The 24,941-nt window shown below is 43.4% G+C and overlaps 1 protein-coding gene across 4 annotated transcripts in view; it reads left to right on the forward strand.

Moving 5' to 3' along the window:
- BIRC6 (baculoviral IAP repeat containing 6) overlaps positions 1-24,941 on the forward strand; it is a 1,530,571-nt gene that overhangs the window by 788,248 nt on the left and 717,382 nt on the right. For all 4 annotated transcript variants that reach the window (XM_033935681.1, XM_033935678.1, XM_033935679.1 and 1 more), the window contains 2 exons: positions 6,432-6,559; positions 13,165-13,296. In XM_033935681.1, coding sequence (XP_033791572.1) covers positions 6,432-6,559; positions 13,165-13,296 — 260 coding nt within the window. The remainder of the gene's footprint in view (positions 1-6,431; positions 6,560-13,164; positions 13,297-24,941) is intronic.

A 24,941-nucleotide genomic window follows, 5' to 3' on the forward strand; every position in this document is an offset into this window, starting at 1 on the left:
GAAGTGCGAAGTTATCAAATTTGTGGATGACACAAAACTCTCCAGCAGGGTCAGAACTGTTGAGGAATGCATAGAACTGCAGAGCGACCTGAACAAACTGAGTGAGTGGGCAAAGAAATGGCAGATGAGCTTCAATGTGGAGAAATGTAAGGTCTTGCACATAGGGAAGGGGAACTCCATGTACAGCTATACGATGGGAGGGAGGGTACTCGGGGAAGGCAGCCAAGAAAAAGATCTGGGGGTATTGGTGGATAACACAATGAAGCCGGCGGCGCAATGTGCAGCGGCCTCAAAAAAAGCGAGCAGAATGTTGGGCATTATCAAAAAAGGTATCACTACAAGAACGAAGGAAGTTATCCTGCCACTGTATCGAGCAATGGTGCGCCCACATCTGGAATACTGCGTCCAATACTGGTCGCCATACCTCAAGAAGGACATGGTAATACTCGAGAGGGTCCAGAGGAGAGCAACGAGGATGATAAAGGGTATGGAGAACCTTTCATATGCCGAACGGTTAGACAGGCTGGGGCTCTTTACCCTGGAAAAGCGGAGACTGAGAGGGGACATGATAGAGACTTATAAAATCATGAGAGGCATGGAGAAGGTGGAGAGAGACAGATTCTTTAGACTAGCAGGGACAACTAAAACAAGAGGTCATTCAGAAAAACTGAGAGGAGACAGATTCATAACAAATGCAAGGAAGTTCTTCTTCACTCAATGGGTGGTGGACACCTGGAACACGCTTCCCGGAGAGGTGATAAGACAGAGTACAATTCTGGGGTTCAAAAAGAGACTGGATGACTTCCTGGAAGCGAAGGGGATAACAGGGTACAGATAGAGGTTTACCTTACAGGACCTTGAGCGAATAGGGTATGGACATTTTAGGTTAGATAGGGAAAACTTTCAGGTCATGGACCTGGAGGGCCGCCGCGGGAGCGGACTGCCGGGCACGATGGACCCCTGGTCTGACCCGGTGGAGGCAATGCTTATGTTCTTATGGCAAATGAAGTTTAACGTGGATAAGTGTAAGGTGATGCATCTCAGTACCAAAAATCTTATACACGAATATAGGATGTCCGGTGCAGTATGCGGAGAGACCACCCAGGAAAGAGACTTGGGAGTACTGGTTGACAAGTCGATGAAGCCGTCCACGCAATGCGCGGCGGCGGTTAAAAGGGTGAAGAGAATGCTAGGAATGATTAAGAAGGGGATCACAAATGGATCTGAGAAGGTTGTTATGCCGCTGCACCGGGCCATGGTATGCCCCCACCTGGAATAATGCGTCCAACACTGGTCGCCATACATGAAGAAGGACACAGTCCTACTCGAAAGGGTCCAGAGAAGAGCAACTAAAATGGTTAAGGGGCTGGAGGAGTTGCCCTACAGTGAGAGATTAGAGAAACTGGGCCTCTTCACCCTTGAAAAGAGGAGACTGAGAGGGGACATGATCGAAGCATTCAAGATAACGAAGGGAATAGACTTAGTAGATAAAGGCAGGTTGTTCACCCTCTCCAAGGTAGGGAGAATGAGAGGGCACTCTCTAAAGTTAAAAGGGGTTAGATTCTGTACAAACGTAAGGAAGTTCTTCTTCACCCAGAGAGTGGTGGAAAACTGGAACGCTCTTCCAGAGGCTGTTATAGGGGAAAACACCCTCCAGGGATTCAAGACATCTTCAAGAAGGGCGCAAGGGGAGACCCAGGAAACTAGAGGCCGGTGAGCCTGACCTCAGTCCCGGGAAAGATGATGGAGGCACTGATTAAAGACAGCATCTGAGAGCACATCGAAAAAAATGGGCAGCTAAAACCGAGTCAACATGGCTTCTGCAAGGGTAGGTCATGCCTCACAAACTTATTGTACTTCTTTGAGGGGGTGAACAGCCAGGTGGATAAAGGGGAATCTATAGACATCATTTACCTTGACTTCCAAAAAGCCTTCGACAAGGTACCACACGAGAGACTGCTTAAAAAGATATGGAACCACGGGGTACAAGGGGAGGTCCACTGATGGATCAAAAACTGGCTGGCAAACAGGAAGCAGAGGGTTGGCGTGAAGGGCCACTACTCGGACTGGAGAGGGGTCACGAGTGGAGTTCCGCAGGGGTCGGTGCTGGGACCGCTCCTGTTCAATATCTACATAAACGACCTAGAGGCGGGAACCAAGTGTGAAGTCATTAAATTTGCAGATGACACCAAACTATTCAGCAGGGCTCAAACCAGGGAAGACTGCGAAGATCTCCAAAAGGATCTAATGCAGCTGGAAAAGTGGGCCGAAAAATGGCAAATGAGCTTCAACATAGGGAAATGCAAGGTCATGCACGTGGGGAAAAAGAACCCGATGTTCACATACAAAATGGGGGGAACACCACTAGGGGTCAGTAACCTGGAGAGAGACCTGGGAGTGATGGTAGATGCAACACTGAAGGCATCGGTGCAATGCGCCACAGCCTCAAGGAAAGCAAACAGAATGTTGGGTATCATTAAGAAGGGTATTACAACCAGGACGAAGGAAGTCGTCATGCTGCTGTATCGTGCAATGGTGTGGCCGCATCTGGAGTACTGTGTCCAGTACTGGTCACCGTACCTCAAGAAAGACATGACGGTACTTGAGGGAGTACAAAGAAGAGCAACTAAACTGATAAAGGGAATGGAAAATCTCCCATATACCGACAGATTGAAGCAGTTGGGACTTTTCTCCCTGGAAAAGCGGAGACTTAGAGGAGACATGATAGAAACCTTCAAGATCCTGAAGGGCATAGAAAAAGTAGACAGGGACAGATTTTTCAAATTAAGGGGCACCACAAGTACAAGGGGGCACTCGGAGAAATTGAAAGGGGACAGGTTTAGAACAAACGCTAGGAAGTTCTTTTTCACTCAGAGGGTGGTGGATACATGGAACGCGCTTCCAGAGGCTGTTGCAGACAAGAAAACATTAAATGGTTTCAAAGAAGGTTTGGATAGATTCCTAGAAGAAAAAGGGATTGAGAGGTATAGATAGGTATAGACCATTACTCAGGCAATGGGCCTGATGGGCCGCCGCGGGAGCGGACCGCTGGGCAGGATGGACCTATGGTCTGCCTCAGCGGAGGCAACTTCTTATGTTCTTAAAGTTAGACAAGTTCCTGCTAAACCAGAACGTACGCAGGTAAGGCTAGACTCAGGGCACTGGTCTTTGACCTAAGAGCCGCCATGTGAGCGGATTGCTGGGCACGATGGACCACTGGTCTGACCCAGCAGCGGCAATTCTTATTTTCTTAAATGCCTTTTCCCTCTTCGTCCCCTAGGAAATATGAGCATTAAACTGTAATTTTTTTTCTTTTATTTTTTCATATATTTTTGGAATACATTTCGATTACAGTGCCAAGAATGAGTCCGTAAAATTTCCTATTTTGACCATTGCTCACTCTTTTAAAACAGAAACAGAGAACATGAAAGCAGAAAAGGACCTTAAAGTGCATCCAAACTATCCAGTATTTTTTTTAAATGCTGCCTCATGGACTATTTATTGGCCTGCTAAGGTCAGCCTAATCTTATCTGAAAATAGTGTGTGGGGGGGGGGGTTTAAGTTCAATAAGTTTTATTGATTTAATGTAAAGAACAATAGCAAATTACAATATTCAAAAAGAAAGAAGAATATGGAAATGCACCGATAACACAATTATTCATACAGTGCAGTCTACATAAAGGATGATATACATAACAATGAGAAAGAGAACATGTTGTCTATTTGTTGAGATAACCCAAATATATGTAAGAAAAACACTCATCTATAAGATTAGGAAACATCCAATAATGGCTTCCAAATACGTTCAAAAGAGGCAAGAGATCTGTTCTTAATGGCAGTAGCCCTCTCATATCTGACCGTGATACAAATCGTATTCCACCACATATTGTAATTCACCAATGAGGTATTCTTCCAGTTCTGTAATACTAGTTTTAGCGCCAGTTGTAACATTATATTAAAAAGTTTTGAATCACCATTAGATAAGTCCAGCTGAAGAGCGTTGCTACCAAGTATGACAGTAGTTGGAGTAAGTGACTCGTTAATGCAAAACAACTTGCTTAGCGTTTTCCATATTGATTGCCAGAAGGGGTGAATCAAGGTACAAGAGTAGAGTTGATGCAAAAAAGTACCCTTCTCCTTGACACACGACCAACATTTACCAGATTCAGATGACTTTAAGTGAGACAATTTTTGTGAAGTCCAAATAGCCCTATGTAGGACAAAGAATATGGATTGTTTCAGCGCTGAGGAACTGGAAGTGTGGGTCATCGATAGCCACACTTGTTTCCAGGAAGTGTCAAGAGGTGACATCTGCAAATCAAATTCCCATGTGTGTTCCGTGCCAGACGGACGGAGGTGGAATTCTGCTTGTAGCCATTTGTACCACTTGGATGCACATCCTCTAGTGGCATGCAGTGTGTAGCACATATTTAACAGACCGGGAGTTTCAGAGATGAGTTGTGGCTTACGCATAAAGGAAGATAGACAATGAATCATCTGAATCCAGCGGAAGTGTTGATTATTAGGAAGGTGATGCCGTTGTTGGAGTTGGGTGAAGGTCAACCAAGATACATCGTCTCTTAAGATCCTGAACAGTCCATATATCACAACTCTGCCAGTCAGTCCAACATATGTGCTCATTATTTATTTTAAAATTGATGTTGTTCCATAGAGGCGCAGACGTAGTACAAATCCAATTCCGTGTTAAGAATTTCTCTATTATTCCAACTACAGCCTTTGCACTAAGGAAAATAGGATTTGCAGCCTTGGATAGTTGTTGGAATGGAAGGAACTGTAAAGGTTGAGCTGCATAGCAAGATGACTCCCAAGAAAGCCATATCGGGGAATAAGCAGTGGAGACTGACTGGAGTAAACCAATGGGAGGTTTGTTGCATAATAAAGGCAACTTGATACTTATGAAAGTCCGGAAAATTAATTCCCCCACAGTCTTTATTAGCCTTCAATTTATCCAGTGCAATTCTCGGAGGTTTAGCATACCACAGAAATGTAGTAAGCAGCTTTTCCATGCTGGAGTAAAAAGTGTTAGGTAGTAGAATCGGTATCATGTTCAAGAAGTAATTGATCTTTGGAGCGATCATCATTTTAATGATGCTCATACGCCCATACTAAGTGAGGCGTAGAGGAGACCAGCGAGATAGTATCATTGACAAGTGAGATTAATTTCATCACATTTAATCGGAGTGTTTCATCAATAGTTGGGACAAAGTAAATGCCCAAATATTTCAAGGTGGTGTTGGACCATGTAAAGTTGAATCTCTCAAGCTCGTGTTTGACCTCAGGATGGTTAAGAGGCATAATTTCGGATTTGGATTGATTAAGTTTATATCCAGAAATCTTTGCATAGTCAGTGATAGTTTGCAGAATATGAGGTAGAGAGTCCGGAGTAGTATAAAGGAGGATGTCATCTGCGTAAGCTGAATATTTAACGGTAATAGAGTCAGTAGATATGCCACATATGTGAGGATTATGCATAATGCTGAGGAGCAGAGGTTCTATTGCAAGATTAAATAGTAAAGGAGATAGTGGACATCCTTGACGTGTGCCATGGCTGGGATGAAAAGGCGCCGATAGTTGATTGTTAATTAAGATTTTAGTAGTAGGCGAAGTGTATAGGACCTTGATCATGTTGATAGCAGTCTCAGTGAAGCCGAAGCGTTGTAAGGCATGGAACAGGAAAGCCCATTCTACCCGATCAAAGGCCTTTTTGGCGTCCAGCCCAATAGCAATGTGAGGCATATCAAGAGTTTCTATATGTTTGAGGATGTTAAAAAAGAGTCTCGTGTTCTCATGAGACAGATGGCCGTGCATGAACCCAGTTTGTTTGATAGGTAAAAGTCTCTGTAGTCTCCCAGCGAGGACTTTGCATACAATTTGGCATCCACGTTTATCATGGACAGTGGTCTAAAGCTTGAAACTTGTTGTCTATCCTTTCCTGCTTTCGGTAGGACCACTATCACAGCCTCTGTGAAAGAGCCATATGCAGCCTGAGATTGAATCAAGTACGAGTACAGGCCCAGCAAGTACGGAAGTAGAAGAGATTGAAGAGCGAGATAAAACTCTACCGGGAAGCCATCCGGACCGGGAGTTTTCTTTATGGCCATGTCCGACAAGGCTTCAGAGATTTCAAGTTCAGTAATAGAAGAGCAGAATAGTTAGTTATCCTCCCTGAAAATAGTGTTTAAAATATCCAACTGATCCTCTCAGTTAAACTGTTTACCACATCATCTATTTCAGTACCTAAGTACCTAAAATGAATAAGATATATTGTGAAAAATGCTGAAATATTTTCTGTCTTTTAAATTTGCTGCTTATCAACCTAATTTTAGTTGCATGGTTTTTAGATGTAAGGTGTTTAAAAGTGTGGTAAGTCTTTAATAGGAAATAACATACCTATATATTTACTTCAATAGGCAATCAGTGGAGTTTCATTAACAACAGTCTACATACCCAGAGTCTGAGCAGGTCAAGTAAGGGCAACAGTAGTCTTGATAGACTCTATTCAAGAAAGATCAGAAAACAATTGGCTCATCACAAACAGGTAATCTGTAAAGTTTAGTAAATACTTTTTTTTTAATATGTGCTGATATTCCTATACCTATCTTTGAATTTTTAATTGTTAGTAGTAGGAATAAAATAAAATTGAGTATTCTTGGATACTGTGGAATTTGTTCTTTGTTAGACTGTCATCTTGAACTTCAGAGTTGGTTGTGAAAATATGTATTGTACAGTTGGTATGGATCATCCTGCAGTCAATGCAACATATTGGGTCCAAGATAGTTTTTGGTTATTTAGGAGCTTTACAGTTGACATTAAAGCTGTGGTATCCAACTTTTTTTTTTTTTTTTTTTTTTAATGCTGGCTGCAGTGGGCTGACCTAGACACAAGTATTCAATGCCAAGCCACAGTTGGTTACAGGTGCTGAATATCTGGGCCATTGGGGAAGTTATCTAGTGCTTTGGACTCATTAGGACTACTATTTATGTAGTCCAAGCAGCCCAGATAGCTTTCTGGGCACCAGTACTGAATATTGGGTGGGTTGTGCAGATATTAGCAGCAGTCTCCAATTAGTGCTGCTAAATATTGTGGTGTACCTTGTCAGTAGGCATTAACCAGGTAGTTTCAAGTTTAATAAAAATTTGTTATTCCACCTAATCAAACTTCAAGGCGCTTTACAAAGATAAAAAAGGGAAAATAAAAATTAGACACATTCAAATAGTCAAGCCACAAATACTAATAAAACACTGCAATCCATAGACAAGACATATACGAAAGGAGAAGGGGATGAAATTCAATATTTTTTTTAAAGAGGAAGAAATAGGGATGTATGAAAGGAAGGGAAAACAATAATTACCAGCAATAATGCATAAAAAAAGAAATGCAAGAACAACATCTTAAAAGGACGATTATATTCCAAATGCATCTTTGAACAGAAATGTTTTTAGGTTACTTTTAAAGATTTAATTATTTAATTTATTTAAAAAATTTGTCAACTGCCTATGCGGCATTACAAAAGTAACTTACATAAAATAAAACAAACACAACTTATACATATATCTTAAAGTACAAATGAATAGTTACATTTTAAAATCAAGATTTCTGTTTACTTAACTCTCATTGAATATCAATGGGTTTGCCTCAGTGCTTTTGCTGGATATTAATAGAGAGCAGATTTATTTTTCTTTTATTCCAATGATATGGAAGGGACATTCTGGCTTGAATGTAGTTTCTTGGTTTCTCTTGTGCTAGCTAGTCATATTTTCCGCTTGTCATCACTTGATTTATGGGTACAGTTGTAGCACAGTTACTGTGGTTTAATGCAAACTCCTTTTATTGCCAAATTATTATGTGCTTGCTAATATTTTGGGTGGTAGTTTTAATCTGATCTCAATCCAATAAACCTATTGAGAATTTGGCATAATAGATCCTTTTTAATCCTTCTTGGTTAAATCTAATGCAGGGGTGTCCAACCTGTTGGCTTCCCTGGGCTGTATTAGATGAAAAATAATTTCTGGGGCCACACTAACACTAGCTGATGAGCAAAAAAAAAGATTGAGCAGGTCTCAAATTTGTACTCACTAATATAGAAGATGTACATATCTAATATAATAAAATGGTAAGCCGCGCATGCGCACTTTCTATGTGTGCACCGGTTTTCCGTGAGCTGTAGCGACACATAGAAAGTGCGCATGCGCGGCTTATGGTTCTTTGAAAGACGCAGCGGTGGCTCCTCTCACGATCCCCGCCTGCGTCGGACTTCCGACGCAGGTGGGGATCATGAGAGGAGCCACCGCCGTGTCTTTCAACTAAAAAAAAAAAAAGTCAAGACGGATGTCGGCCGCCGTGGCTGTCGGCGGCTGCAGGCCGCAGCAGCTGTAGCCCGCCGTGGCCGAGCATGGAGACGGGCCGAAGTTTTTTCAACTTCAGAGTTAGACTGCTGGAGGCTCGGGCTGTTAGGTCCAACACGCGAAAAGAAAACAAAAGAAAATAAAGAAAACATTGGTCCCCGTCGAAGAAGCGGAAGGTGGAGGAGGGGCGTGAGGAGCCGGAGAGCTGTATGTAAGTGTGTGTGTGCATGTGTATAGCCGAGGAGGAAGTGCAGCAGGAGCAAGGAGGTGGGGAGAATGGATTTCCCCTACTTGGATGTCAGGCATCAAGAGGATTGGAGTAAAAGCTTTGATCCTGTGATCCTCACTCTTTTCCTGGGGCTACTGCTGGACAGGGGGAGGAGGGAATGGGAGGGGTGCTGCTAGACAGGGGGAGATAAAAGGAGAAGGGCTACTGCTATAGGGGGGGAGCTGCTGCTATATGCTGCTATAGGGGGGGAGCTGCTGCTGCTATAGGTGTTGCTGGACAGGGAGGAGGTAAAAATAAGGGAAAAGGGCTGCTAGCAACCGTTAATGTAACGGGCTAAAGAACTAGTCTAATAATAAGCCTTCATAAAAAGCAGTAATACTTAACCTGACTGGATGATCCTCCATGTACACCGCTGACAGTGGGAGCAGCCACAAGCTTCTGCATCCCCACTCTGATGGGCAGGGATGCACGCTTCTGGTTCTCCCATTCACTTCTATTACAGCTACGGTGAGCCTTTTCAGAGGTGAGCCTCATCAGAACAGGGATGCTGAATCAGCTGTCAGCAGTGCACGTGGAGGATTGTTCAGTCAAGGTAAATATTACTGCATTTTTGGGCCTCCCACTTTGAGCATAGATAAGCTCCCTCAAAATGAACATCTCCCCTGCTGTAGCTAGTAGGGATCCCCAACCCTCACCAATTGACAGCCACCTCTTCTTCCCCCTTCAACTTCCCAAGTTCTGCAGCTGGCAGCAATATTGCAGAGCTGCTGTCTTCCCTCCTCCCTACCCCTTTGGCTTTCATGCATGCATGAAAGCAGAGGCAGCTTGAGGATATTGCCATTGGCTGCAAAGCTTGGAGATTTTGAGTTGCCAGACTGGAGAAAGATGTCTTCAGTTGGCAGGGCTTGGGAATCCCCACTAGCTCAAGTATTTATCAGTTGCACTCAGGCAGGGAGAAACTTTGGTGCCCATCCACTAATTTTGGGCTCCAGTCCCTCCCCCAAATCTGCTGTATATGACTATGCCACTGAATACAAAAATGATTGTGATGCATATATCTCAAAGCTAACATATTCCAGTTAATAAATTCAAAATAAAACAATTTTTTCTACCTTGTTGTCTGGATGTTTTATTTTTCCATCATCTTGGTCCCAGTTTCTCTTTCTGCTTTTTCTCTATCTTTAACTAATTCTCTTTCCTGTGTCTGCTGTCCATTTTTTTTCTCCTCTTCTCTCGTTTCATTTCCTTCTTATGCCTGTCCAACGTGTTGATTTTTCCTTTTCAGCTTTCTTAACTTTTTCTTTTCTTTTTTGCCTCTGTCCACTCAAATCTTGCCTTTTTTTCTCACCCTTCTTTTAAAATGTTCAGCAACCTCTCAATTCTCCATCTTCTCTCAGTCCCTAGCTCTCCCATTTTCCATCTCACCCCTTTCCCAGCCTCCTATTCCCTTCTATCTACTCCCCATTTCTACCACTGTACTCGCTTCTCTCACTCATCTTGTCATCTCCCTTTTGACCTCATCCACATGGCTCACCACTTTCAGAATCCCCCTCCCTCTCTCCTCTGGTCAGGCTATAACTCTCTGTCCCTTTCTTTCCATCCACTAGCATCTTCTTATCCCAGCTTTCTTTCCTCCTGCCCTCCCATGGGACCATCTCTGCTCATCTATCCCCATGATCCAATATTTTTCTCCTTCCCTCCTCCTTTGATGCTGAACAATGAAATGGAGGGAAAAAAAAGAGATGCTGCATCTCACTTACATCCACAGGCCTAACATTTCTCCCTCCCTCCCTTCCATAACATAACATAAGAACATAAGCAGTGCCTCTGCTGGGTCAGACCAGACATGCCCAGCAGTCCGCTCACGCGGCAGCCCATCAGGTCCAGGACATGTATAGTAATCCTCTATCTATACTCTTCTATCCCCTTTTCCTTCAGGAAATCATCTAATCCCTTTTTGAACCCCATTACCGTACTCTGTCCTATCACACCCTCTGGAAGCGCTTTCCAGGTGTCCACCACCCTTTGGGTGAAGAAGAACTTCCTAGCATTGGTTCTAAATCTGTCCCCTCTTAATTTTTCCGAATGCCCTCTCATTCTTGTAGTTAAGTTTGAAGAATCTGTCCCTCTCCACTTTCTCAATGCCCTTCATGATCTTGTAAGTCTCTATCATGTTCCCTCTAAGTCTCCGCTTCTCCAGGGAAAAGAGCAACAGTTTGTCCAATCTTTCAGCATATGAAAGGTTTTCCATACTTTTTATCAATCGTGTTGCTCTATCGCCATATCCTTCTTCAGGTACGGCGACTAATATTGGACGCAGTACTCCAGATGTGGGTGCATCATCGCCCGATACAACGGCAGGATAACTTCTTTCGTTCTGGTTGTAATATCTTTCTTGATAATACCTAGCATTCTGTTCGCCTTCTTAGAGGCCGCTGCGCACTGTGCCGACGGCTTCATTGTCTTGTCCACTATTACCCCAAGTCCTTTTCTAGGGTACTTTCTCCCATTACCAGCCCTCCCATCATGTAGCTGTACTTCGGGTTACTGTTTCCTACATGCATACATTTTTCTACATTAAACTTCATCTGCCATCTCGTTGCCCACTCTTCTAATTTGTTCAGGTCCCTTTGTAAATCCTCACAGTTCTCTTTAGTCCACTCCATCTCCAGATCCAACTTTTCTCCCTTTCTCTTCCCAACTGCCCCATCCCATCTCTCCCCCGGCCTGCCTGCCTCCATTCCCCAGGTCCACCATTTATCCCTTTCTCTTCCCAACAGTTCTCCCTTCAAGTATCTCTTTTCCTCTTCCTCCACACCACCCACAGGTCCAACTTCTCTCCCTTCAGTCCATTACCCACCATCTCTCTCTGTACTCTGTTTCTGGCCCCACGCCCAATCTAGCACTTCTTTTAATACCCTCCCCCCTCTGTACTTTAAAAAAAAAAAAAAGTCCAGGAAGGTTCCTCGGCTCAGTATGTTCTCCCCCTTCTCTCCACGCCCATGCATCTCTACCTCACTCCTCTTCCATGTCCACGAATTCTCTCTCTCTCTCCTTCCAACAGTTCTCCTCTTTTTCATCTCTTCATGTGCACCATCTCTTTCCCTAGACAGACACCCAATTCTCCCTTTCTATTCTCTCCTTCACCTCAGCATCTCTTTCCCTTACTCCCTCCATTCTTCCATCTAATGGCTCATGCTCCCCTCACTCCTTCCCTTCTAAGTTAAAAAAAAAAATACCACATAACTTAGAAGTGGATTTTACATAACAGCATGTCCTCCTTCATGTTTAAGCATGGAATAAATCAACATTGAGATTTTACTTCAGAGCAGTACTGTAAAAAGCCCTTGTTTCTGTTGTGTTAATTGTGCAAGGCATGATACTTTGTATTTTTGGGAACCATTATATCTTGTAATCTAATATGTGATAAATATAAAGAAACCAAGCAAATTCGGCTAGTAATATGGGGAGAGGAGGACCTCTCACCATAAACTCGGTAGAGAAGGAGATGTAAGAAAAATCTTATTGTGACTCTGTTTCATTCAATATCCACAAATATGGATGAGACCTCAGTATCAGGGAATTGCAATACATTTATGAAACCTCTGACAATATCCCCCGGGCTGACAATTCTAATGAGGACTATTAAAAAGCCTAAGTGAGTTCGCCCTAGTGAATTGTCAGCCCGGGGGATACTGTCAGAGATTTCATAAATGTATTACAGTTCCCTGATACTGAGGTCTCTTCGATATTTGTGGATATTGAATGAAAGAGTCACAATAAGATTTTTCTTCCATCTCCTTCTATCCCGAGTTTATGGTGAGAGGTGCCCTCCTCTCCCCATATTACTAGCCGAATTTGCTTACCTTTGTGGTAAATATAAAGAGCCATCCATGATTGTGGAAAATCTTTGTTCATGGCACGTTGTCATTCTTGGTATCATAAGAACCTTCCTGTTGGTGGTTGTCTTGACAGGTCCAGCTTTGGGCTCCCTTGCTGCAGTCCTCCACATATGGTGTTGGCTCCTCGCGAGTGATTCACGGCTGCTTCAAAAGCCTTCTCGCATTCTCTTCCTTCTTTGCCTCCCAGCAAGTGTTTATTTTATGGTCAGCTCCCTTACTGCAATCCTCCGCGTGCGGCGCCAGCTCTTCGCGCATGATTCATGGCTGCTTCTAAAGCCTTCTCTCTGACGTCGTGACGTCAGAGGGAACGCTTCTGACACAACCGCAGATCGCACGCGAGGAGCCAATGCCGCATGTAGAGGATTGCAGCAAGGGAGCCGACCATAAAATAAACACTCGCCGGGAGGCAAAGAAGGAAGGGAATGCGAGAAGGCTTTTGAAGCAGCCGTGAATCGCTCACGAGGAGTCAGCCAGAAAGCTAAATACTCGCTGAAGAGAGTCACCGAAGGGAGGGAGGAAGGAGAAGCTTGGGCCGCACGAAACTCTATGCTGGGCCGCAGGTTGGACACCCCTGATCTAATGTAATCTGAAGTACAAAATATGGATTAGCAGCCTACAGGAATTGAAAGAAATGTTACTTCATTTAATTTGTTAATGTTTCTTTTAGCAACTTAATTTGTTAAAGGCGAAACAGAAAGCATTGGTGGAACAGATAGAAAAAGAGAAAATACAGAGCAACAAAGGATCATCTTACAAACTTCTAGTGGAGCAGGCAAAACTGAAGCAAGCTACTTCTAAGGTATGGAAAAAGGCAGCTGTATTTACTGGCTGTTTTATAGTTGTCCAGTCTTATCCATCAGATTAATAGCAGGGTGGTAGTTTTTTGTTTTGTTGATGCAAGGACTTTAGGAATGGCAAGAGTTTTCAGAAGAGAGTATGAGCTGCTGTGGTTTTTCTTTCTTTTCTCATTTCTGAGAGGTGGTCTTTTCTCCTTTCTATAGCTTCCTAGTTAGATCTCTTTTTACAGCCTCACATGAATATTATGTGATGTAGATGGTACAAGATGCATTTTATTGAGGGTGAGCCCTGAAGAAGAGTTGTTTCAGGGCATTGTGATTTAAGCAGTCATACTTCCATCCCTTTACCTACACTCCTCCTCCTTTATCCTGCTAGCCACATACCTATTTTCTTCCTACATCTTCTCATTCCCTCTACTTTATCTTCCCCTCCTGTTCCTCTTCTTCTTGTTAGCCCCACCCAGTGACATAGTCAAGGGGGGGATCGTCCCAGACACCTTCTTGCTGAAGGTGCCAGCATGTATCATCCTCTCTGTTCCTCCCCACTCCTTCCTACTCCTCCCTCTGCCGTACCTCTAGCTCTTAGCTGGCGTGAGCTGCAACTCTTACTGCTCATGCCAGTATCGGCTCTCCCTCTGATGTCACTTCTGGGTCCTGTGCCTAGGAAATGATGTCAGAGGGCGAGCCGACACTGATGTGGGCAGCAAGTTGGTGATGCTGCTTATGCCAAGAAAGTTAAAGAGGTACGGGGAAGAGAAGGGACATGTGTGACGGGGAGAGGCACCTTTCACCTTTGCTCCGCCACTGACCCTACTCCACCTCTCCTCTCTCTGTTCTTATCCCTTTAATCTTCTGTCCTTGTGAACTTCCTTCACTCTGCCCACCCCTTCTTCCTCTTTTACCCTGCCTCCCTCCCTTCTTTTCTTTCCATCCTGTCCCATATCGCTCCCCATCTTGCTACCCTAAATTCTTCCATCTATACCCCTAACCTCTCACCTCTATGCCGTCTTTTGTATCCATTCCTTTCATCTTACTATTCCATGACTCAGTCCCACCCTATGATGACCTCTTTGTACCGCACTGCTCCCTTCTCTCTCTCCTCTCTAGCTCACTAAATGCCCCTCTTTCTCCCTTACACCTGACCAGATCAGGAAAGGACTTTGGAAATAAGGGTCCATTCTCCTACCACCATGACAATGATAACCCAACTTCTTTTTTTATTTTTTCTTTCTTCAGTGATCTTTGTAGATATTGCAGCTGTGGTTTAAAGATAGAAAGTAGGGTTAAATGGTCTAATCTAATCCAATTTTCGGTTTGTATTCCGGGTCATCTCCTAATGGAGCTCGACTCGGTTCACATATAATTAAGACTAGAGTACATGGAGAAAGAAGCATGCGAGAAGTAAGAACTATAGTATTATCGTTTTCAAGTTTCAAGTTTATTAGTTTTTAATATACCGACCATCAAACAAATATCTGGCCGGTTAACAATAAAATTTAAAAGGTAATAAAGATAAGAAAATAAAATAATTGCATTTTAAAATAAATAGTGCGAACATAAATGATAACGACAAGACAAACTTGAGAGTGAGGGTAAAAGGGAGGGGGGGAAAGTTGCATGTTTGAGAAGAAAAGGAGAAAGTAGGAATAGGATAAAACATATAGGGTAGGGTCGCTTTGTTAAAGTGGTTGGTTGTTTGGAGAGGAAAAGGAGGTAAAAAAAAGAAAAAAGAAAGAGAAAAAAAAAAAGAAGGTAAGTCTAAGCACAGCCAAATGTGTCACAGAATAAGAAAGTCTTTAGGTTTGTCTTGAATTTGTCTAGATGTTGTTCATCGCGGAGATGCTGTGGCAGAGAATTCCATAGAGTTGGAGCAACTACTGCAAAATTTATTTTCCGTGTATAGTAGAAGTCTTTTATGGTGGGAATATAAAGAAGTTTTTGATCAGTTGACCTTAGAGTGCATGGAGAACATTTGGGGATAAGAAGTTTATCAAGAAATGAGGGCTGGTGAGAGAGTTTTATTTTGAAGGAAAGTAAGATGATTTTATAGGTCAGTGATTCCCAACCCTGTCCTGGAGGAACACCAGGCCAATCGGGTTTTCAGGCTAGCCCTAATGAATATGCATGAGAGAGATTTGCATATGATGGAAGTGATAGGCATGCAAATTTGCTTCATGCATGTTCATTAGGGCTAGCCTGAAAACCCAATTGGCCTGGTGTTCCTCCAGGACAGGGATGGGAACCACTGTTATAGGTGATACGATGAGTGATGAGGAGCCAGTGTGCCTCTTTTAGAAGAGGAGTGACATGGTCGAATTTGCCTATTTTATAAATGAGTTTTATTGCAGTGTTTTGTGTTAATTGTAGGCGTCGGATTTCTTTTTGAGGGAGACCGTTGAGAAGCGAATTGCAATAATCTAAATGGGAGATGACTAAAGAGTGAATCAGGATATTGATTGAATTGGTCTCTAGAATTGGAGTTAGTGACCGAATGATGCGGAGTTTGTAGAAACAGATTTTTACGACCGAACTGATATGGTCGTGAAAGGTAAGATCCCTATCAATGATGACGCCTAATTGTTTTATTTTTGTTTCCATTTGTATTGGAGTGGATTTGATAGAAATTTTTTCCAATAAGGATTCGCATGTTTTGATTGGAAGTAAAAGGCCTCGGGATTTATCTATATTAAGGGAAAGTTTATTTGAATAGAGCCAATCGTTTATGATGTCCAGTTTGTTATTTATGTCGTTTATGTCTGAGATGTTTGAAGTGTTGACTGGGTGAAGAAGTTGTATGTCGTCTGCATAAGCAAAGATTGTGAATCCGATAGATTGAGCCAATGTAAGAAGAGGGGAAAGAAAGATATTAAATAGTAATGGGGATAGAATCGAACCTTGCGGGACTCCATAGGATTGTGATATAGCTGAAGAGGTTTCGTTATTTACACTGTAAAATTTTTTATATAGATATGTCATAACTGTTTATGTTGTATTAATGTTATATTAAACTCTGTACAACGCTTTGAAGTATCGATAAAGCGTTTAATCAAAAATCTGAATAAACAATAAACAATGGACTTTAAAGTTGCGTTCGTTAAAGTAAAATGTGAACCATGAAAGAGCTGGACCTGTAATACCGCAGTCTTTGAGTCTATTAATAAGAAGAGAGTGGTCAATAGTATCAAAGGCTGCTGATACTGAGACTATGGTTAAGCCATTTAAAGATTACGAGAACAACAAAGTTTTCAGGGTCTTATGAAATAATTGCAGCTGGCCTATAAGCCTAATGGAGTCAGGGAGTTCATTCCAGAACTCTACAAACTTGAAAACAAAAAATTGATTAAGCTTCCCAGAAGTTTTAATTTTCTTAAAAGAAGGGAAGGATAGCTTATATCTTTGAGTATTTCCCAATTTTTCACATGGTCATTTTTCTCAATGATGAAGGGTAAATAGTGGGGCTTCTTAGGGGTCTGTGCTGGGACCACTGCTGTACACTGCTTTTTTACACATTTATTAGTGATCTAGAGATGGGAATAACTAGAGAATTCAATTTGCTGATGACACAAAGACGTTCAAAGTTGTTAAACTGCAAGAATATTGTGAAAAATTGCAAGAGGACCTTTGGAGACTGGGCAGATGCTTAATGTGCACAAGTGCAAAGTGATACCTGTGGGGAAGAAGAACCCAAACTATAGCTTTCTTGATGGAGGGTTCCACATTAGGAGTCACCACCCAGGAAAATGATCCAAGTGTCGTCATTGAGGATAAGTTGAAACTCTCAACTCAGTGTGAGGCAGGATCCATACTTTTTTAATATTTTTATGTCATGTAAACTTGTTATCCCTTGCACTACTTTCTTTATGTAATATGAACATTTTCCAATAAAAATAATAATAATAAAAAAAGAATTATAAGGAAAGGAATGGAAAACAAAGCTGAGAATGTTATATAATGCCATTGTATCACTCCATTGTGTTACTGCACTTCCTATATACTGTATGTAATTCTCATCGCCTTATATCAATAAAGATATAGCAGAATTAGGAAAGGTTCAGAGAAGGGCAATGAAAATGATAAAAGGAATGGAATGACTTCCCTATGAGGAAAAGTTAGAGTGGCTACAGCTGTAAGGGTAGATGTAAATCACTTGTTTACTCTTACAAAAATACTAGAACCAGGGGACATGCAATTAAGCTATTAAGTAGTAGATTTAAAACCAGAGAAAACATTTCTTGACTCTTGAATTTGCTGCTGGATAATGTTATGAAGGCTGTCAGCAGGGTTTAAAAAAGGATTGGATAATTTCCTAAAACAAAGGTCTTAAGCTATTTTTAAAAATTATTTATAATTTCAACATATATTACAAGAAAATAAACATTTTGTTGCAGAAATATAGTAGGTAAAATGTTACTTCACATTACAATAAACTAAGACTAATTTTTTACCCTTTCTTACACCACCTTATCGTGGGGAAGATTTAGGCAAGAAAATGCAGAGAAGTTACTGTAAACCAGGGGTAGGGAACTCCGGTCCTCAAGAGCCTTATTCCAGTCGGGTTTTCAGGATTTCCCCAATGAATATGCATGAGATCTATTTGCATGCACTGCTTTCAATGCGTATTCATTGGTGAAATCCTGAAAACCCAACTGGAATACGGCTCTCGAGGACCGGAGTTCCCTATCCCTGCTTTAAACAATGAAGAAAAATAAAATTATAGGAACAAGCTTAGCACTGGCATTCTGCATTTTCTTTTCATTCAGTCAGTTTAGAGCAATTCTTTTTAGCTCCAGAAAAGCCTTCAACTGCTCTGGGAAGAAAAATACATTTAACTTGAATATACAGTAAAACCTTGGTTTGTGAGCATAATTAGTTCCGGAAGCATACTTGTAATCCAAAGCACTCGTACACCAAAGCGAATTTCCCCATAGGAAATAATGGAAACTCAGACGATTCATTCCACAACCCCAAAACTTTAATAGAAAATACTATACGTACTTGTATTGCAAGACTTCGCTTATTTAGAACCATCACTACACTCCCGCAGCGTCAGAGAGATAAGAACCATCGGCCCAGTTGTGATGATGTATAAGCATGTATACTGTATTGTATATGCTTGTTTAGAACAGTCACTACACTCTTGCAGCGTTAGAGAGAGAAGAATCATCGGCTCAGTTGTGATGTGTGTATACTTCTCCCTCCATATTCGCGGTTTTGATTATTCACGGTTTTTGGCTTGCTGGCTCCTCCCCCTCAGTCAGCTTGCATAGAGAAATCGCTGATTCCAAGCGTTTATAGAGAAAATAGCTGATTCCCAGCACTTTCTTCACCGTGTTTTGCCTCTCCTTCAGGAACAGGCCAGGTCTCCCACCATGTTGTTCGCGGTTTCATCATATTCATGATGATTTTTAGTAGAAAACAGCGAATAACATATGAAAAAGTTATTTGTGGTTTTTCTGTATTCGTGGGTCTGTTAATCCCCTATCACAGTGAATATGGAGGGAGAAGTGTATACTGTATGTACTTGTATTGCAAGACATTGCTTGTATATCAAGTTAAAATTTAATCAAATGTTTTGCTTGTCTTGCAAAACACTTGCAAACCATGTTACTTGCAATCCAAGGTTTTACTGTATTTTATAATACACTTACAAGGGTAAGCTAATAGAAATGAAACCCCCAAAGATTTTAGTCTCTTGTCTTAGAGGACTGGAAAATAGCAAATGTCATGCCCATCTTTAAGAAGGGATCAAGGGGTGACCCGGGAAACTGCAGGCCTGTGAGCTTGACCTCGGTTCCGGGAAAGATGATGGAAGCAATGGTAAAGGACACAATCTGCGAACACATAGAAAACAATGGACAACTGAAGGCGAGCCAGCATGGCTTCTGCAAGGGAAGGTCGTGCCTCACGAACTTGCTGTATTTCTTTGAGGGAATAAACAGCCAGATGGATAAGGGGGACCCCATAGACATTATTTACCTTGACTTCCAAAAAGCCTTCGACAAGGTACCTCACGAGCGGCTACTTAAAAAGCTGTGGAACCACGGGGTGCAAGGGGATATCTATCGATGGATCAAACACTGGTTGGCAGGCAGGAAACAGAGGGTTGGAGTAAAGGGCCAATACTCAGACTGGCAATGGGTCACGAGCGGAGTTCCACAGGGGTCGGTGCTGGGACCTCTAATGTTCAATATATTTATTAACGATCTGGAGACGGGGTCAAAATGTGAGGTCATCAAATTTGCTGATGACACCAAACTCTACAGCAGGGTTAGAAACACGGAAGACTGTGAAGACCTGCAAAGGGACCTAACGAGACTGGAAGACTGGGCAAAAAAGTGGCAAATGAATTTTAACGTAGAGAAATGCAAGGTCATGCATGTAGGGAAAGAGAACCCGATGTTCAGCTACAAAATGGGGGGAACACTGCTAGGGGTGAGTAACCTTGAAAGGGACCTGGGGGTGATGGTCGACACATCACTGAAACCATCGGCGCAGTGTGCGACAGCTTCAAAGAAAGCAATCAGAATTGAAAGTGATATCCTAACATTTAAAAAGCTTTTAAAATCTTATTTATTTAAGGACGCCTTTGATTTATAATTTAACTAAAGGACGCCTTTAATCAATTTTAATGCATAAATTTTTACGCATAAATTTTTATTCATAAATTTTACCCTACCTTTCGTTCTTTCCTGGTTTTTTGTTTTTTTCTTCTCCCACATTGTAACTTTACCCTCCTTCCCTATCTTTCATGTGAGTCTTAATAGATTTTGTAATTAGGTTAAAGTTTCTATATTATATTATTATGTACATCGCCTAGAATTTCGAATTAGGCGATTCATCAAATGTGAAATAAAACTTGAAACTTTGAAACTTGAAACTTGAACAGAATGCTGGGCATCATCAAAAAAGGTATCACGACCAGGACTTAGGAGGTCATCATGCCGCTGTATCGTGCAATGGTGCGCCCGCACCTGGAGTACTGTGTTCAATACTGGTCGCCATACCTCAAGAAGGACATGGCGGTACTCGAGGGAGTGCAGAGGAGGGCGACTAAACTGATAAGAGGTATGGAAAATTTTTCATACGCTGACAGGTTAAAAATGCTGGGGCTGTTCTCCCTGGAGAAGAGGAGACTTAGAGGGGACATGATAGAAACCTTCAAAATCCTAAAGGGCATAGAGAAAGTAAATAAGGACAGATTCTTCAAACTGTGGGGAGCCATAAGCTCTAGGGGTCACTCAGAGAAATTGAAAGGGGAAAGGTTTAAAACAAATGCTAGGAAGTTCTTTTTTACCCAGAGGGTGGTGGACACATGGAACACGATTCCGGAGGAAGTGATAAGCCAGAACTCGGTACAGGGTTCAAGGAAGGTTTGGATAGGTTCCTGGAGGATAAGGGGATAGAGGGGTACAGATAGAACTTGAGGTAGGTTATAGAAGTGGTCAGAAACCACTTCACAGATCGTGGACCTGATGGGCCGCCGCAGGAGTGGACCGCTGGGCGAGATGGACCTCTGGTCTGACCCAGTGGAGGCAACTTCTTATGTTCTTATGTTCATTCTTGAGTAGATTTGGTAACATCCTGGTATGCCCGTATCCTCTTAGCATGAAATAAATTTTTTGAGGATCGAAAATACTATTTCATAATGCATCTAAGGGCTCCTTTTACTAAGCTGCGATAGCGTTTTTAGCGCACGCAGCATTTTAGCACACGCTACACGGCTAGAACTAACGCCAGCTCAATGCTGGCGTTAGCGTCTAGCGCGCACGGCAATTCATTGCGCGCTAAAACCGCAATAGCAGGTTTGTAAAAGGAGCCCTAAGTCTTGTTGAAAGACAAAAGGTACCAGAAGTGTTGTTCTAGCTGATGTGTCTAAAATGGGCTCTTCCAGGATGTGTGATATATTTTGCAAGTCAAATTGAGTAGTTTGAATGTTTTCTCCCTCCAAGGTTTCTTGGGATAGTTTGGTTATTGCAAGGAAGATAGTAAATCTTGTTTAATGGGGGAATACAGTGAGAGGTATATTTTAATATTTCCACAAGATAATTTTAAAACATGTCAGCCCTGAAGTCTTAGGGAAGTTAAGAATTCTCATGTTTAATTTTTTGTTAAAGTTTTCAATATTTTTTATTTTCTTGTGTATAGCCATGGAGGGGCATAATAAAAAAAAACATCTAAGTCCCTTTTTGGCCTAAGTCCTTAAACGTTCAAAGCAGAAGCAGGGAAAGTGTCCATAAACAAACCAAACGTCCTTGTTTTGATTATGGCCTTCCTCTGCCTAAACGCCCAATCACCACTACGTCTAAAAGTACACCCACACGACGTCTACACTTTTTAGCCATAATGAAACAAAAAAACGCCTAATCGCCAAACGTCCAACAGAAGGGCTTTTAGGCGAAGGAGGAGCCAGGCCTTCGCCTAAAAGCTGGTGTCTGTCAAAAACAACACCAGTTACAGAATCCATCCCCCCACAACGATCCAGGCAGGAGGGTACCCAAGCCCTCCTGCCATGTCGAACCGCCAACCCCCCCCAACCCCGACAACATCGGGGCAAGAGGGAGCCCAAGCCCTCTTGCCCCACGGCAGCCCCGGCACCCCCGGAGATCGTGCCCCCCCCCCCCCCGGCCGAGTACGATCGGGCCAGGAGGGAGCCCAAACCCTCCTGGCCCCGGCGACCCCCCGGCCATGTGCCTAAGGCCCCACCCACAGGAGGGGCCTAAGGCTCCCGGGCCTATTCTGATTGGCCCAGGCGCCTTAGGCCCCACCTGTGGGCGGGGCTTTGGGATGGCTGGGCCAATCCGGCCCCATTCTGGAGTCGGCTGCCTGCCGGACGGGCGGGTTTGGCACCTGTCTGTCCGGCCAACTTTGAAAAGGTACGGGGAAGGGGGGTGGGAATGGGAGGGTCGTGAGGTCACGGGTTGGCGTGGCGGGCGATCGGGGGTTCTGGGGGGGGGCGATCGTTGGGGGAGGGGGATTGCCAGTGCCAGGAGAGCCTGGGTTCTCTCCTGGCCCGATGTTAATTGCGAGGGGGGGTGATGGATCGCGGTAAGAAAGATGCCTCATCTCCCCTACCACGATGCCATCACTCCTCTACCGGAACTGCAGGTCGCGGCAGTTCGGGTAGAGGAGTGATGGCATCGCGGTAAGGGAGATGAGGCATCTCTCCTGCCGCGAGGGTTGCGGTGGGTAGGTTGCCGGGCCGCTGAACTGATGGCGCCAGCGGCCCGGCACTTTTTCGGCACTTAGACCTGGTTTGACTACGTCTAAGTCAAAAAGGTCTGAGTGCCGACTAGGCAACCTGTAAATGTTTTGGTTATACCTGTTGTACACCTAGGTGTAGGTCGGCCCACCTCCCGCCCACTGCCCGCCCTTTCCCGTTCTCTAAACACACCTCTTTTCTCTCTGTGCGTCTAGAGGTAGGGGAAAGGCCTAAGCTGTTTTTAGATACGTCTAAAAACCAGCTTTGGTTATGGGTACTTAAGAACATAAGAACATAAGAAGTTGCCTCCACTGGGTCAGACCGAGGTCCATCTCGCCCAGCGGTCCGCTCCCGCGGCGGCCCATCAGGTCTGCGACCTGTGAAGTGGTTTCTGTCCACTTCTATAACCTACCTCAAGTTATATCTGTACCCTTCAATCCCCCTATCCTCCAGGAACCTATCTAAACCCTCCTTGAACCCCTGTACAGAGTTCTGGCCTATCACATCCTCCGGAAGCGCATTCCATGTGTCCACCACCCTCTGAGTAAAAAAGAACTTCCTAGCATTTGTTCTAAACCTGTCCTCTTTCAATTTCTCCGAGTGACCCCTAGTTCTTGTGGCTCCCCACAGTTTGAAGAATCTATCCTTATTCACTTTCTCTATGCCCTTAAGGATTTTGAAGGTTTCTATCATGTCCCCTCTAAGTCTCCTCTTCTCTAGGGAGAACAGCCCCAGCATTTTTAACCTGTCGGCGTATGCAAAATTTTCCATACCTTTTATCAGTTTAGTCGCCCTCCTCTGCACTCCCTCGAGTATCGCCATGTCCTTCTTGAGGTACGGCGACCAGTATTGAACACAGTACTCCAGGTGCGGGCGTACCATTGCGCGATACAGCGGCATGATGACTTCCTTCGTCCTGGTTGTGATACCCTTTTTGATGATGCTCAGCATTCTGTTTGCTTTCTTTGAGGCTGTCGCACATTGCGCCGATGGTTTCAGTGATGTGTCGACCATCACCCCCAGGTCCCTTTCAAGGGTACTCACCCCTAGCAGTGTTCCCCCCATTTTGTAGCTGAACATCGGGTTCTTTTTCCCTACATGCATGACCTTGCATTTCTCTACGTTAAAACTCATTTGCCACTTTTTTGCCCAGTCTTCCAGTCTCGTTAGGTCTCTTTGCAGGTCTTCACAGTCTTCCGTGTTTCTAACCCTGCTGCAGAGTTTGGTGTCATCGGCAAATTTGATAACCTCACATTTTGTCCCCGCCTCCAGATCGTTGATAAATATATTGAACAGTAGAGGTCCCAGCACTGACCCCTGTGGAACTCCGCTCGTGACCCATTGCCAGTCTGAGTATTGGCCTTTCACTCCAACCCTCTGTTTCCTGCCTGCCAACCAGTGTTTGATCCATCGGTAGATATCCCCTTGCACCCCATGGTTCCACAGCTTTTTAAGTAGCCGCTCGTGAGGTACCTTGTCGAAGGCTTTTTGGAAGTCAAGGTAAATGATGTCTATGGATTCCCCCTTATCCATCTGGTTGTTTATTCCCTCAAAGAAGTGCAGCAAGTTCGTGAGGCATGACCTTCCCTTGCAGAAGCCATGCTGACTCGCCTTCAGTTGTCCATTGTTTTCTATGTGTTCGCAGATTTTGTCCTTTACCATTGCTTCCATCATCTTCCCTGGAACTGAGGTCAAGCTTACAGGCCTATAGTTTCCCGGGTCACCCCTTGATCCCTTCTTAAAGATGGGCGTGACATTTGCTATTTTCCAGTCCTCTGGGATCTCCCCTGTCTTTAGGGAGAGGTTGCATATTTGGCGAAATGTCCCTGCTATTTCGTTTCTCAGTTCTTTTAGTACCCTTGGGTGGATGCCGTCCGGGCCTGGTGATTTGTCGCTCTTCAGTCTGTCTATCTGTCTGAGGACATCCTCTTTGCTTACCTCTAGTTGTACCAGCCTTTCATCGTGTTCTCCGTTTATAATTACCTCGGGTTCCGGAATATTGGATGTGTCCTCTCTGGTGAAGACTGACGAGAAGAATTCGTTTAACCTGTCAGCTATCTCTTTTTCCTCTATTATCGCTCCTTTCCTGTCTCCGTCGTCCAGTGGTCCCACTTCCTCTCTGGCTGGCTGTTTCCCTTTCACTTGGACGATCAGGCTTTTTGATCGTCCAAGTAGCCATTTAGGACACTTTTTAGACGTTTGTTTGTTTTTTTGATTATTACCCACATATTATCTTTAATCGCCATGATCTTAAAATCTTGTAAGGACTGAATTTTTCTATCTGTATTTTTGTAATTGAATTTTTTGTTTCGGTCTTAGTCTCAAGGATCTTAGAAATGTCATCAATTTTTCCCCCCCAGGGCCTTTACCTCATTAGATGTTTTCAGGGTTGCTGCGTCCAGCCTCTGGAGCATTCTCCAAATTGCTTCCAAAGTCACCTCACTTGAG

This window comes from Geotrypetes seraphini, chromosome 3 (genome assembly GCF_902459505.1).
Source record: "Geotrypetes seraphini chromosome 3, aGeoSer1.1, whole genome shotgun sequence".
NCBI classification, from domain to species: Eukaryota; Metazoa; Chordata; class Amphibia; order Gymnophiona; family Dermophiidae; genus Geotrypetes; species Geotrypetes seraphini.